Source organism: Euwallacea fornicatus, chromosome 17 (genome assembly GCF_040115645.1).
Source record: "Euwallacea fornicatus isolate EFF26 chromosome 17, ASM4011564v1, whole genome shotgun sequence".
Lineage (NCBI taxonomy): Eukaryota > Metazoa > Arthropoda > Insecta > Coleoptera > Curculionidae > Euwallacea > Euwallacea fornicatus.
The window spans coordinates 1548395-1563709 of NC_089557.1; the positions used below are offsets into that span (position 1 = coordinate 1548395).

The 15315-nt window shown below is 35.6% G+C and overlaps 3 protein-coding genes across 7 annotated transcripts; 2 read left to right on the forward strand and 1 right to left on the reverse strand.

Moving 5' to 3' along the window:
• Positions 1 to 4: 4 nt before the first annotated feature.
• On the reverse strand, positions 5 to 8759 carry LOC136344501 (SET and MYND domain-containing protein 4-like). 2 transcript variants are annotated; one of them, XM_066292025.1, is made up of 15 exons: positions 8512 to 8759; positions 8217 to 8448; positions 7487 to 7661; positions 7167 to 7317; positions 6799 to 6966; positions 6442 to 6736; positions 5946 to 6232; positions 5565 to 5745; positions 5275 to 5425; positions 4913 to 5038; positions 4662 to 4824; positions 4420 to 4545; positions 915 to 967; positions 661 to 862; positions 5 to 298 (listed from the first exon to the last, which is right to left on the reverse strand). In XM_066292025.1, the coding sequence occupies exons 1-13, from the start codon at positions 8601 to 8603 to the stop codon at positions 952 to 954; spliced, it is 2163 nt and encodes a 720-aa protein (XP_066148122.1). In that variant the 5' UTR covers positions 8604 to 8759; the 3' UTR covers positions 5 to 298; positions 661 to 862; positions 915 to 951. The 2 variants fall into 2 exon arrangements, with proteins under 2 accessions (XP_066148122.1, XP_066148121.1); XM_066292024.1 differs by having other exon boundaries at positions 661 to 967.
• LOC136344507 (uncharacterized) lies at positions 296 to 3467 on the forward strand. 2 transcript variants are annotated; one of them, XM_066292045.1, is made up of 9 exons: positions 296 to 512; positions 572 to 692; positions 854 to 955; positions 1441 to 1607; positions 1670 to 1891; positions 1995 to 2242; positions 2305 to 2464; positions 2522 to 2764; positions 2815 to 3467. In XM_066292045.1, exons 1-9 carry the CDS (start codon positions 445 to 447, stop codon positions 3029 to 3031), a joined length of 1548 nt encoding a protein of 515 aa, XP_066148142.1. In that variant the 5' UTR covers positions 296 to 444; the 3' UTR covers positions 3032 to 3467. The 2 variants fall into 2 exon arrangements, with proteins under 2 accessions (XP_066148142.1, XP_066148143.1); XM_066292046.1 differs by lacking the exon at positions 854 to 955.
• A 304-nt stretch (positions 8760 to 9063) lies between the features above and the next one.
• Positions 9064 to 15238, forward strand: LOC136344499 (DENN domain-containing protein 1A-like). Of its 3 annotated transcripts, none has more exons than XM_066292017.1 (14): positions 9065 to 9302; positions 9418 to 9573; positions 9814 to 9951; positions 10029 to 10164; positions 10222 to 10275; positions 10334 to 10591; positions 10666 to 10767; positions 10898 to 11125; positions 11203 to 11379; positions 11460 to 11492; positions 11626 to 11852; positions 11907 to 12066; positions 12431 to 12805; positions 13176 to 13426. In XM_066292017.1, exons 1-14 carry the CDS (start codon positions 9286 to 9288, stop codon positions 13290 to 13292), a joined length of 2178 nt encoding a protein of 725 aa, XP_066148114.1. In that variant the 5' UTR covers positions 9065 to 9285; the 3' UTR covers positions 13293 to 13426. The 3 variants fall into 3 exon arrangements, with proteins under 3 accessions (XP_066148115.1, XP_066148114.1, XP_066148113.1); XM_066292016.1 differs by having other exon boundaries at positions 9066 to 9302; positions 13183 to 15238; XM_066292018.1 differs by lacking the exon at positions 12431 to 12805 and having other exon boundaries at positions 9064 to 9302; positions 13183 to 15238.
• Positions 15239 to 15315: the final 77 nt, after the last annotated feature.

A 15315-nucleotide genomic window follows, 5' to 3' on the forward strand; every position in this document is an offset into this window, starting at 1 on the left:
CCTATTTGTTCACCAGGAGTTTATTCACCAATATCCAATAAAACAAAATTACAATTAACAAACTGCCAACGCTGATAAAAAAAAAAGTCTCAAATCGATCTTAACCACTTCTGTCCTAATATCTCCAGCACCTCAATTAATTATTTTTCCCCCTATATCAATAATCCATTAACATTCTTTTGGAGGGAAATTGGATGGTTTCATGTCTATCCCAACTGCGCAATTCACAACATAGGAACCCCCTGATGTTGCCACGCCTTCTCCAAACATCCACCTTCCTTTACTTTCTCATCCCTTCCTAAAAGGGGGAGCAAAATTAAAACCGAAACGCTGACTCCAAATGACAACGCTGTTGCCTGTGTTTGCAAACAAATCAATAGTGTGTGAATCAAAAGTACTGTAAGTTTTAGAGAGAGTTTGAGGAAATAGGATTATATTGTTGCAATGACCGAGTTCCAGAATGGTTTACCCCCCGGATGGCATAGTAAATATGATGAGAATTCTGGACGATAGTGAGTTTAGAAATATATCTCACGGTGCGTAAAAATGTCCCTAATTTACGTTTTTTTAGTTATTATATTCACCACTACAGCAAAACAACCACTTGGGAAGACCCGAGGACGAAACAACGAGAAGTACAAGGAGCCTTAAGGCACTCACCTAATGTATCAGCTGAATATGCCCCAATGCAGGTAGGCGCTAAGTGGCTATGACTTAAGTGCTGAGAATCTCTCCAAGTCTTTGCACGTTCACACATGGTTCTTGTTGAGTTACGGACTATTCTCAATGTCTTCTCGAAACTGTATTGCGCCCTTCAACTGCACATGCTCTACAGTAGACACACTATTTTCAGGCACATATCCTGCACAGATCACCAGAAATTAGAAGGAATTCTGTATACCCGAATCACCCACCACCAATTGAAGCTTTCTTAGCCAATTCCGTCCCAAGTCAGGTACAGCAACACCTATGAAAATACAATAAATATAATTTTAGTTTGATTTGAAAATGCGAAAAAAGTTCTATATTAAACTTTTTTATTTTCTTTTACTTTTTATTATTTCATTTCATTTTTTATTTTGTTACACTTTTTATTATTTCTTTTCATTTTTTGTATTATTAACATTAATAGTCGCTGTTAACTTATAAAGTCGCAGCACACGTAGCCTTAACCGGACCCCTTGCAAGGAGATTCGTTATAGCCTGGCCCTCGCAGGGGGGTAAAAAATCCGGACCGCCAGAAATATACGCTGTTGAATATTTTCATAGATATAACATTTTTGATAATTTTGAAGATCATTCTAATTTCAAAAATAAAATTGCGTGTACAAGATCTTTATTAATAGTTTGTCACTAATTTGAGGGATAAAATGTAAACATACTCAAATTCGAACTTTGATCAACTCTTCAGTTTAGACGATTCAATAATAAAATTTTCAGGAAATCAAAATCGTAACCCGAAGCCCATTAAAACTGCGAAGCGCTAAAGTTCAAGATGTTTTTCTTGCAACTTCAAACTCTTCGACAGCCTTAGATGAATCCGTCGCCAAAATTGGTGCAATGTTCCCCACAGTGTCCGAAACCCATATACGGCTATTGCTCAACAAGTAAGTGAATAATGTGTGCATCGATGCTACGTGTTATCCGCCTATTTACCACATGTCTTCAGATACCTTCACAGAGAAGCACTGGTCATTAGTGCACTGCAAGTCGAAAAACACCCCATAACGACTCCAGGCCCGTTCTCGACACCACCACCCCAAAGAAACATATACATTAACATTAAAGACACATTGTCAAGGGCGGGAAGCCCCTATATTGGATCGCGCATAGGCACCCAGGGGTTCCGGAGCGCTGGGAACCTCCACTCGTCGCCGAAACTGAAGTTGAGGTGGTGCTTTCGACTTTAAATTACTAGTCAAAACTCAATGATTATTCACTTTTGTTGTGTTTTCTATCATCCAATTTTCCCTGTTTACGCTAGACAGTTGTAGGTACATGAAGTCGATTTTCCCACATGCAGACGAAACGATAATTTTGGAATGTCTGCAAAATAATGACAACAGCATTCAAATGACTTCGGAGAAATTAAGTGAGATGGGCTACAGCAAGAAGGAAAAGATGAAGCCTGCGACACCAACTTCCAAATCTAAGACCGAGGAAAAGAAAGAAGTTTCGGTTGAAAAGACTAAAACTCCAAATCTTCCTGTGAAAACAAAGACGATGGAAGACAAAGAAAAAAGTGGAGTGAAAATGTTCGGGATCCTGGAAACGAACACTAATTTGAATTTTTGATTATTCCAGTTAAACAAAACTTAAGGGATAAATACGCAGACGTTCAGGAGCACCTTATAGCTATGGCCCTGGAGAGCGTGAACTTCGACGAGCGTCGTGCGAATGAAATTTTAAAAATTATGAAGGAGGAAGACACTGAGATAATGCAAATTAGGAAAAATTACAAAGAGTAAGCACCTATTCTAAAGTTTGTAACCGACTTACCAACCGTTTTTATCTAAATTAGGAAGTCAGCCTCGGAGTTGGATGGAGCCCCACCGTCTTCAAACATCAAATGCCAGATACCGGTCACGCAGAGCCGTCAGTCGATAAAGTCGCTGTTAAAATGTGAACCCAAAAAAGAAAACCCAAATAGATATAGTAGAGTTATAGGTCAAGATAACCAGGACGACTACAAATCGGACAAACTATGTAATACTTTGGGACACAACAACGCACTCTCCAAAGGTCCAAATCAAAGGCTCCTCTTGTAAGTCGTAGTTATCAATTTTAAGTACTTATTGACGTTTTTTTTTTAAGGGAAAATTATGTTCAATGGCAAGGGTCCAATAAAGCCATATCAAAAGGCCCCCAAGGGCTTTCAAAGGGGTCCAACACAGCATTGCTGTCCCGAAAAATGTATAAGACCTGTGGACCGAACGCGGACCTGCGGAAAGGTGCCACATGTGGGCTGGCGAAGGGGAGCCTCTTTAATCAGATGAAGGCACTTATTGTCGGAGAGTCAAAAACAAATTAGTTTAAATTAGAGAAGTGGAAGGCGGGAGAATGGGTTATTGACAAAATTCTTCCAGATGGCCCAATAATCATCTCAACCATTAAATTCTGCTTAAAAATTTTGGAAACTGATAGTCAAACATAAAAAAAAATTGTAATATTTTTGCAGTAACGTGGATAAGTTTGACCCATTAGCTAGGTACAGACCTGTATCATTACGTCTTGACATTTGATTCGAAGGGCTCTTTCTCTGAAATAGCATGTTTATATCACGATCACCCTAAAGAAAATTTATAAATAAAGATTAACTCTATTTTTGGCTCCAAAGTATATTTTACGTACTACAAACTTGTATTTGTTTTATGATAATTATTCGTCCTGTTTAATTAACAAAAAGCGGGTAAAAAGTTCAAGATCTAGTCAAACTGAAAAGAGAATAAATGATTTTATTAGATGAATATGTTTTTTTTTTATTTCATCACCAAATAGTTTTGGTTACGGTCAAATTGATTTATTCTCTCATCACTACAGCTCTTGCCGACCACACCCAGCAGGGCTTGTCATATCGTCGGATCTCACTTCGCTTTCATCCCAGAGAGTCCCTCTCAAACACAAAATTAAAATTTTCTAATTGGGGTAAAAAACTGTATTCGCACGAGACCAATCAGAAGATTTTCGAATTTTTCACTGAATTACGTGGAGAATTAAAGAAAGACTTTAATATTTGATTTTATATTTAATTATAAACCCATAGTGAAAATTAGCAAAACAATGTTCAACAAACAATAAGACAAACATAGATAGCGAAAAACTAGTCCTTAAAATAAACGGGACAAATAATCGAAAAGTTATTTTCTTAGTAGTCAACCCGTAGAACAGGTAGGTATAAATAAATATGAATTTGAAAAACGATCTGGTTAGGTAGCAGGTAATGAGTAGTAGAGAATTGCGTAGACCCAAGGAAATAAGCGTTACCGTGACCACAAAATTCGCTGGAAGATTAGTATCGCTTTTCAAGATTATTTAGTCCCTATGTAATAAAATAGCATCAAATCTAGGTTAATTCGTTTGTCAGGTTCATAGAAAAATTAATCGAAAACAAGTTAAACCTAATACGTTTGTATCTTACCTGATAAGGTCATTATTGGCATTTTTTACTATAATAAGATCGGTGATGACGAGTATACAGGGAGGAAAAAAAGCGATTGGTTTCAACACTTATCTCCGACTTAAGGACCCGAAATTTAACGCTATTTACTGGCGAACATTTTCAACCAGGAGCAATCAAATCAAACGTTTTTTATTTAAGAAATTATATGCAAATAAAAAAATGAGAATCAAAAATCAAATCTGCTTTAAACGCTTGATGAAATATAAAATTGAGTTAAATCCATCAGTAAAACTACTTACTGCAGTTGTTTATTTTGTATAAACTTTATCTTATTATTAAGTTTGTTAGTAATGTAAGGCGGGTAGTACAAATTTATTATATCCTTGGCCTCCCTTATCATACCATTAACGTTCTGCAACAAGGACCTAAAAATCAAATTATTGCTCTTAAGTTACGAAGAAATTGATAATGTCAACGAGTAAATTTGTTGCGTATTATTAAGTAACTTATAATAGTATTCTTACCACATTTTGATACTTACATGAGATTACTGCAGCTTTTCAGATGGTTCTTTTTCAGGCAATGCAAGATAGTTAATGCAGCTTCGTATAACCTAACTCCCACGGCTCTTGCGCTTTTCCCCCTTCTGACCCTTTCATGTTCCAGATAAAGTTGGAAATATGTTAGCATATTTTGAGTATCCCCTTCAAAAAGAATAAGTAATCGCTACTTTAAAACCTTAACAATTATCGTAATATCTAAATCCGTGAACATAATACTTGCAGAACTTACCCATTTCGAGATAACAGTCGTACAATCTATAGTATAAATCTTCAAAATCTTTGTGATGCTTATATAAAATTTTCATTTTTACGTTCAGACATGTCGTTAGAGCCTCTATCGGACTCACATTCATAGCTGAAAAGTGCGTACTTAATACTTAAGGGTAAATTATAACAGAATATAATAGAGTATTGCCAAATTAGAATTTTTAGCTCTAGTAGAAAGTTCTCAATTTCTCCTACAAATCTGTCTCCAAAGACTAATTGAAAGATTTCCCATATAAATGTTTAAATTTGCTTATCCCATACATATTTCTAAGGATTCATTTGAGCACAAATGTTCTGTTTCAATAGAAATATCTTTTGGCTTACCTTCAAGGCATTTTTCACCCAAATTGTTCATTACAGTAAGTGTCTTGGCAGAAAGTTGATACTTGCATATGCGACACGATGCAATATTGGCGCCAGGTAAAATTTTAATGGATTCGCTACATTCAGGGCAGTTGAAGCCATCCAACAAATCCTGGAAACATAGAGTTTTTTGTACCATGGTGGGAACATAAAGCCGTGAAACTAGAAATTTTAGAAATTTATGGAACCTCCTTTTGGAAGCTTCCTAATGGTGAGCAGTGAAATTTGTTGCCTATGACAAACATTCTTACCATTTCTTTTAATTCATCACTGCATATTTCACACTTGCACTCAAAGTGATATAAACTCCTACATAATTTTTGCCTTTCATCTCTGCTCGTCGTTCGATAATCGACTCCATAACAATTGAATATTTCTTGGTTTTCACTTATATCTTCTAATGCTTTGACTACGATAGTATCACAGATAAAACTAGAAGAAAATACATTTACCTGGCCTTAAAAATGAGTTTTTTGTGCCTTAGATATAGTCATTGCAAGTTTTCAAATGGTCACTTTGTATAATACGTGACCATTGAAGAAAATCTTGCAGTAGGCAGTGAATTACAGATAACCTACTTGATTTTTTTTTAAGATCAGTTGGTACTATTTTGACTAATTGAGCTTACTTACAAATTTGAGACATTCGGCCGGCATGAGTGGTTCATAATACTAACTGAGGGAAACATGCCGCAGGCAGTGGAAATAAGGACGTCTGGGAGTAAAATTTCGCTGGAGCTGCATGTCCAGTGCTCTATAATGCTTGAGTTGCAAGTCATCTGAGCGATGTGCTTGGTAATGAGGCCCCCAATAAAGTTCTCTAAATCCCTCAGATCTTTCTTAGGACATTTCTCCTGTTTTAAATACCAGACAAAAAAGTCCGTGTAGTTCTTGAGATATGTAACGATTATTGTTGAAACCTAAAAACAATTAAAAGTTCAAATTAGGTTGCATTAGGTTATGACCTGTAAACGTAGGGCGTTAATTAAGCCATTTACCATCAAACATCTGATACTAACAACAAATAACTGATGAATTTATCCAAGATATGCTTCTGAGATTAATGCTCACTTGAGGTTCTTTTAATGATCGCCCTTTAGATTTTAAGGCAAATAAAACCTTTACTTACTAAAAAAAATAGAGCTGCATTTTTATTCTTATAAATATGTATCATCAACCTGCTGAAATAGGGATAATTGTCTTGTTTATTCCCGAAATGTTTCAAGTCCTCTTCGTGGTCTCCTTTTATGCACTGAAAGCCGGACTTCACACCCTTCATTATCGACTTAAACGTCGGGAAGCCAATACCCATTTCATACCAAATGTTTGCTTGCATTCCCTCACATTCCCACTTATGGCATTCTTTCCACGACACTAATCGGCACTTGTCATTACAATATATACATAACGTGCAAGAATGGCAACTGCAATGTGTAACAAACGTTAAAAGATTTCGTTAGCGGTATAAAATCAAGAAGGGACATACGGAACACTGCTCAAAACATCTTTCAGACAATTGTAGCACTTGAAAGGAATAAATTCTTTATTATCCTTAAATACTGGGGCACTTATGAACGCCTTTTCTACGAAGAGCACGTCTCCTCGTTTAATATTTTTGGTGGACACAACGTGTCGACCATGGGTTTTATCATAACTAAAAAGATAATTTTTGAATTAGATGCTGTGACAACCAATTATAAATCTCTATGCAATTCTTGTTTTGATTAATGACCTGAAAAGCAATTTTCTTCTGCTAGATGGATTCAATCTCTTGTCAACAACTCCTGTGTTCTCACCTGATTGAAACCATTATTACAGACCCTAAATAAACAAATACAGAGGTGTTTTACATACCTCATTTTTATCTTAGAAGAAGCATAGGCGAATTTTTCATTTTCTCCTTCTTCCAATGCTGGAATATCATATGATTTTTCTCTAGAATTATCTGTATTCAGCATTTTCAGGGGTGACCCTTTAAGCTCATTTAACTTTGAAATAAATTTATCTACAAATGAAGAGAAAATTAAATGCATGAGTGGAGAATGCAATTCTTAATATTAAATAAGCTTCATAAAAAGCTGTCAAAGCATATAACAATTCAATATTACTTCTGACTAATAACTTGTAAAATGAAGCAACATTGGCATTTTCCATACAAAAAGAATAACAAGTACCTTTATCAGGTATACTCTCATTACGTAAAAATTTCAAAGCTTCATAAACACATTTGTTTAAGTCATCTTTTTGGCCCATCTCAATGTAGCACTCTGCTTTTCTCATGTAAACTTTCGGCCTTAATTGTTTGGGATAGTTACTTTTGAAGCATAATTCTATATCAGTTATACAGTCCTAAAAACATATTCTTGCAGACAAAATTAACACTATTGTCGACAAATATTAAGTAAATTTTAAACACAATTCAAAATTCATATACACAGATGCTACATACACATAATATATCAGATAACATGATGTAACATATGAGAGACTATTAATATAGGTAACACACAGAATTGGTTTTAAAAGTGATGTTTAACGACGCCTTCCAAGATGTGATTTCAAAGACTAGTAAGTGCAGAAAACTTCAACTTAATATCTCGATAAGTGAAGCAATTTGAAAGCAAAATTTTTAAAATTTTAAAACTAACACCCCATATCTCAATAACAAAGCATTTGCAACTACACATTTAAAAGAAAAGTCATCTTATGTTAACCTCTGGAACTGCCTCCTAGAATATTTGCATGCCATTCCTGGATACCTTTTATAGGTAGGTTAGTTCAAGGTCACCACAACAGATCTAAGATTGCAATCGTGGGCTATCCTGTTTTCATTCAATTCAATTTAAATAGGTATATTATTTTAATTTTCCTATGGATTTTACTTTACTCTTGCCCAAGCCTTACCCTATATTCTTTTAACTCCAAAAATGCAGCAGATCTATTAGCTAGAGCTAACCCATATTCTTTACTGTTGAGCGTCGCAAAGCACATACTTTTCGTGTACAGTTGCAAACATTTTACAAGTTCTTTCCTGGCATAACACTGGTTGCCCTCTTGGCGGAATTGGACTGATTGAGTATCATCCTTTAACACTTTGTTTTGGAAGTGTGTTTCCAGCCATGAATTTATCGGAGATCTAGGAGTATTAGAGGTTTACTAAACGAGGTTAAAGAAATGAAGCATGAAGGAAAATACATACAAATCAAAACTGTAAAATTGGGTAAACATTTCAAATATGTTTCCTTCCAGACCGGCAATCTTATCTGTATAATACGATAGTAGAAAATCCATGTTTCTTTTATATATTTTTGAATACAGGGATGTGAATGCGATAATACAAGGTCAGGAAAAAGGACAATATTTCCAATTTTGGTTCAAATAAAAATTAGGATTTTTTCTACTTCTAAAGCTTCGCAGTTTTCTTGTAACTTTGAGGTTAGGATCCACTAACGAAGCGATTTTGTTCTTTTGACAATTACGATATTTAATGTGAATCTCGCCGTGCTGGCAACAGTGCATTCGTGGAAACGCGCTACCTTACGGGATGCCCTTTAGCTTTATTAACAAGATTCTAAAGTCTATTTCTAAGTTTTGGGATTGTTCAATTTCCATCTTCTCAAAAATTTTAATAATCAGATTTAAGAGGAAATAGCAAAAATACCATGGGGTTGGTTTACACAATAACAACGTTGGCATATCTAGTTTTTCCACCTATTAAGGAGTTCTATTTAAACTTACCCTGACTGACATTTGCATGTCAATGTATAACGACAGTGACAACAAAAAATGTATTAAGTGGGTTTGTTATTTTTTTTAGATAATTTGTGGATGGAATAATTTTCTAAAATAATTAAAAGAATACGGTTTAAACTTAGAATTTCAGGATTAAAATAGTCTTAAAACGCATCTATTAACAGCCGCAATGTGTGTCTGAATGCCTGCTTAGTATCGAATTGCATGTCACATTTTTGTAATGAGTTCAAGAATCAGGTAAATACCTATTTTTAATGCAATTTTATGGTACGACAACGACACCGTAACTAAAATACTTTCTAATTTGTAATTATTTATGTATTTAAATTGTCAGGAATTGTTTCCTTTTTAGGGAAAACGTGAAGCATTTTTTCGAATGTTTTTGTGAAGTTGTTCCTCCCACTGAAGGTAAAGATGCCTGGATAATTCAACAATATCCCGATAAATATAAAGATGCAGAAGTCCTAAAGTCAGTTCCGAAATTTGCATATCCATACAAATTCCAAAAGTGAGTTAATGTAATCATATGAATATGAAAGTGTGCCAATTTTTTTTTGGATGATTAACTCGCGTCCGCCAGTCTATCCAGAAAAGTACTGAAATTTTATGAAGTAAAATTTTTTTGAATACTCCGTATTTGTCTAATCAAAAATCCTAAATTTCATTATTTGACCATAATGGCTTAAAATGCAAATAATATATACAGCACTTTATATTATATTGTTATAGTAATTATTTATTATTTCAGTGAGGTCATTCAGCATTACTCCTTTGTTTTGACTGATTTAGAATCCAAATGGACCTTTGGTTTCTGCAGACATGATCCAAAATCTGAAACGGCCATTGTAGTACTAAGCTATTTGCCATGGCATCAGTCATTTTACAAGTAAGTAATAGGTGAAACAGGAAACTAATAATTGAGTTATTTATGCACAACACCAGTTGATATCATTGCTTTGGTAGGTTTCTAGATACAACAGCTGTGTTGATGCACAGCTCAAGAACTGAAGACCTTAGTGAATTTTTATCTACTCTATACAATACTAGAATTGCTGAACCTGGAAAGAAAATTGTTATACCTTTTAACAGGGGCCAAAATGTAAGCCTGTCAATGTACCATTATTGGGATGTTTTATGAAAAATTTTTATATTTCAGACATTTACTGTTGATGTTCCTAAACCTTTCCAATTACCAAGCATCCCAGAAAACGTAAACAATACACAATTACCTTTTCATGCATTTTTTAATTATTTTACTGATATTCCAGCGCAACCTTACAGAGTATTATAATGCAGTTGATACAAATAACATGATGATCATTTTTGCCTCAATGCTGTACGAAAGAAGAATAATTTTCACTTCTAAAAAGCTGAAAAGATTAAGCGCCTGCGTTCAGTCTGCAAATGACATTATTTATCCAATGATATGGCAGCACATATTTATTCCCCTCTTACCATTGTCTCTTGTAGATTACTTGCTAGCACCCATGCCATTTCTAATTGGTGTTCCTGATGAAGTTATGAAGGTTTGTATTAATAAACACATAATTTCCTAAGTGCATAATGCACTTTGCCTAATTAATTTTTTGGTTTGCTTCAGAAAGTTTCCAGGTCGGAGATTGGAGACGTTGTTATTTTAGATGCTGACAATAATACGGTAGAGACTCCTTTTGATGATTTAAATAATTTACCTCAAGATGTGGTAAGTTAAAATGTAATTTTATTCACTAAATATAATCTTCTGTAGAGCAAATTGATCAATAGTTTTTTTTTTAACACAAAATACTGTTTTCTATCTATGAGAGCTAATTGAGCATTTAAACAATTTTCAGATAACCTCGTTACGGAAGCAACTGCGCAACAAATCAGCCGTTTTGGGCGATTGGGTTCCGAGGGCTTTTTTGCGGGCCCTGGTACAGCTAATTGGGGGATATAGAGACGCCCTTAAATTTCAACATGGACAAAAAGTTACCTTCGACGAAGAAAAGTTCATTGAGACTAGACCGATATCGTTACAGCCATTTTTAAGAAAAATGTTGCAGCTACAAATATTTCAACAGGTAAATAACACCAGGTTCTTTTATCTGCATAAATTTTCTTAGATTTACGTTTGTATTGATATATATTTTTGTTCTAGTTTATTGAAGAAAGACTAACTTTGTTGAATACAGGAAGGGGGTTTTCCGACGAATTCGAGTTTGAGTTGGAGAATTATTCAGCCAAGTCAGGCTCCAAATTGAAACAACAGTACAAAGAATGGACGTCGTCAATGAAGAAAGAAGGTACTGCCTTTTTGAAAAGCGTCAAAGAGAAGGTACGTTTTCGCATAGATATCTTTTCAATCTTTGAGTCTCTATTGAGTCTATTTCTAGATTGAATTTATTTAAATTTCAGGCAAATCCAGCTATGAAATCTGCTGTTAAAACGGTAAGTCTAATCTTATTTAATTTTAGTGATTCTAGTGAAAAAATTGATTAAGTGAGTTGTATTACCCCATTTCTTTCTGCATAAAACAATAGTTGTAGGTCTCAGTTATTTAATAAAATCAACTTTTGTTCAGGTTAAGGATAGCGGAAAAGGAATGAAAACTGCATATAAAGGTCTTCGATCCAAACTGAAAGACGGCCAAGGTGGTTCCGATTCTGGCAGTATGTACGGCAGCGCTAAACCTCGCTCGGCTCCTAACTCGCCCACGACCAAAAGGAAAACTATGTCGGATTTTATGATTCCAGTAACCAACTATAAAAAAGATGCTTCCTTGGCCATTAAGAATGCCAATTTGCAAAGGTAGGATTAACCATATCTTTTTGACATTCAGCAGTCAATTGAGTTATAATATAGGTCGTATAGTCCGTTGAGTCCAGGGTCGCAGCCTCATACCCCTGACGTGCTGGATACACCGAGAAGCGGTAGCCCTATCGAGATACCTCGAATAGACCTCATGAATGAAATGCAGGATTTACTTCAGTTGAAACTTGACACGCCGCCAGTAGACCGTTCAGTAAGTCCCTTCATTATACACTACATTATTTCAATGCTTCTCCGCTAATCTCTCTAGAAAAGTGATTACTTTTCCTAGGTAGATTGGCTGATGATTTTTAGAAAAAATACTCAGATAGGCGACTCTTTAATCGGAGGACATAGAATTTGCGCCAACGTTATATTAATAAAAGATATTTTCGATAAATCATCATATTTGTAGAAGAATTTAGTTTCAAAAATTGTATTTTTTTGTAACTTTCTTTAAATGTATTTGCTTCATTCCGTAGTAGTGTTCTCTAAAATGTGCTTTATGTTGTGCGTCCAAAATACTCCATAAAATTACACACAATGGTGTGGTGTTCACTGCTGCTGGCTTTTTGCAGCTAAAACCTGTTCGCAGCTTGGAAAACTTCAAAAATACGATTAGCTCGCCTGCCAGTCCCGACAGGTGGCCAATCCCACCTCCTCGGCCCTCATTGCCACCGCTTCCATCTTTATCCTCAAACCGTTTTTTCCCCTCCTCTAGCCACCGAGATACTCGAAATTTGTTGCAGTCACCTCTTGACGACACGTTCTCACCCCCATCCGAAATCCCTTCCAAACAGTCGCAGGAGGACCTGTTGGACACCTCCAAAGCATTTATTGTGGGTGGAGGACAAAATGAGAATGGTGATCCGGTGTTTTATCTGGCAAATAGAAACAGTGTGGATATTGTAAAATTGACACCACCGGTCCAGTTCCCTCCCAGTAAGCGAAAGGTGAGTGGTGTTTCTTATAGGAGTTGCAGGTGTGAGAAGCTGTAATTGTAGTGTTCTTGGGTTAAATAATAGGAAAGTTTCTGTTTCGGTTGATACACGTATACACCGTTGGAGAAATTCGGTGGATAGGTTGTTGAAAACAGAATCTCTCTTACGTGTTGGTTTCTTCATGGAAGTAGTGTCTAAAAAACTGCATGTAACGGGTTGTGTGATTATGTTTGGATCACAATCTCTTGTTTCTATAGTTGAGAGAACAACTTATTTTACGTGTTTTTGATTGGGCTCAAATTGTTAGAAAGTTTGATCGATTTAACCTCGTTTGTCCTGTTTCTTTGTCATGTGGTGTATTCCCGTATTTGCATCAACAAAGATTTCAGCAACCGGATGTCTCGGAGGACCTGATTCGCCTAGATTCGACATCAGACTTAGACGACTTCGACCCTCTCAAATCGCAATCATCTACTTCGTCATACTCCACACCCTCTGACAATCCCACCGCCCCGCCATTGAGCGTTCTGAACCCCCTGTACAGTTCCTCTTATGAAAACCACCAAATCGTGTCGAATGGAGTGGGACGAACAACGAGTTTCAGCAGGCAGGACCAAGACCTTCTCCAAGATTATGGTTTGAACTTCAATTTCACTTCAGCGAGAAGTTCGGAGAGCAGTCGGGGTGAAAGTAGCTTTGATCCCTTTATGGTGCAACCAAACCAATGCAGTCCTCAGAAACAATGGACTAAGTTCGATTGAGTAAACTGCAAAGTAAATCGTTTGGTGTGCACAAAGGGCTTAAAGGTAATTCCGGTGCCTTCATAAGGGCATATTTAGTCGGTAGAAGCTGCAAAGAGCGACGTCATGAAGCTCTGGAATGTCGCAATAGGTGGTATTGCTTGTTGATGGTAAATTGGGACTTGTTGGTTAAGTGAAATTGTTGGAAAATTGGTCTAAAAAACGAAAACGGCATTGATAGTCGCTGAAAAAAATGAAATATTACAGACATTCCTATAGCAGTATGAAAGACTATTAGTGGTAGCAATATCGAGTGTATGGAATATTGCTATTAATGGCAAGGAATATTATGATTTCACCGCTACATTACAAACGAAATCAAGGCCTAGTGAAGAACACAATGCGTTGTCTTTGTGTGATTTCAAAGATGTATTAGTTTCGGCGATGTATAAGGCATTTTGCCTTCATAGACAATTACTCATAAACGATATGATCCGAAAGAATTCAAACGCTGAAGTATTGGCTTTACTAAGTTATAAACAGTTTTTTATATATGGTTTTTAGTAATTTTCCTGATGTTTTCTGCAATAGCTTTAGACTATTTTTGTGTGACCTGCTTGTTTCTTACTACTGACGGTATCCGTTTAGAACGCAAAAAGGCTCACTGCCCAGTTGCCAAGGCTAACAAAATTCATTTACCGGCTTAGAACGGTAAGCAAAAATTTACGCGCCTTTCTGGGGTTTTACTTATGTTTCTAGGATGATAAGTAAAAGTTAGAGCCAACTATGAATATTCGAAACTTTTTGGGTGCGAAGAAATATCATTACTGCAGTTTTTTCTTAAGTATTGTGATTATGCGGTGACTATCGTGCAAAAAATAGTATAAGCATCACTAATACTAAGGCCTTTTACTGGTCTCAGAGTAGAAGCCTCGTTGTGCTCCTTCTTATATGTCTTTCTCTAATATCGTTTCTCATCCCTATGAAAACGGTTATAATAAATAACCAAATACATAACGAACTTCCGCCATTCTCTTCCATTAAAAACCACTATCCACCATCTTAAACACTTCATTTAGCGTGTAGGTACTTTGGGATATATTTCCGAACGCTTTGTAGTTTCCGTAAACGTCCATTGCTTATTAAGATCGTTTTCATTTTATTTATTGGTCTGCAATTGATCCATCACTGCTTTAGTAGGAAAATGGTAGAATTGATAAGTGAGAAAAGTGATCAAATTAGGGTTGTAATTTTACGGGTTTTAACAGCCCTGAACACATACCTCAATTTCTAAAACGGCCAATACATTTTGTAACGCAGATCAATAGGTGCATTATCGCACAACATAAAAGTTAGTGACCCTAAATAGTGCTATTAAAAACAGTGTGTTCCCTCCTTTAGTTCAATGCCATTAAATTTGAATAGTTGCCGCTTAGTAATATTAACTAATATACTGTATACATTGTGCACATAGTCTATTTTGAATGTATTTATTTCAGAAAGAAACGTAAGTATTGGAACGAGAATTTGTTCCCTGTTAATTTCGAATTGCGTAATCGAGGCAACGTTGTACATTTTTTAACTGATTTTCGTATTATCATTATAGACTTAGCTGTGATATGAAACATTTTATATTATATTTGAGATATTTAATATTGAATTTGTTTGTTTATATTAATATTTAAATAAAAGTATATTGAGAATACCTTGTTTTTTGATGTTATATCCTGGTTTGTGTCTTCCTAGAATATTCAGTAGTTGCAAAAATTTTTCGTAAGGGTT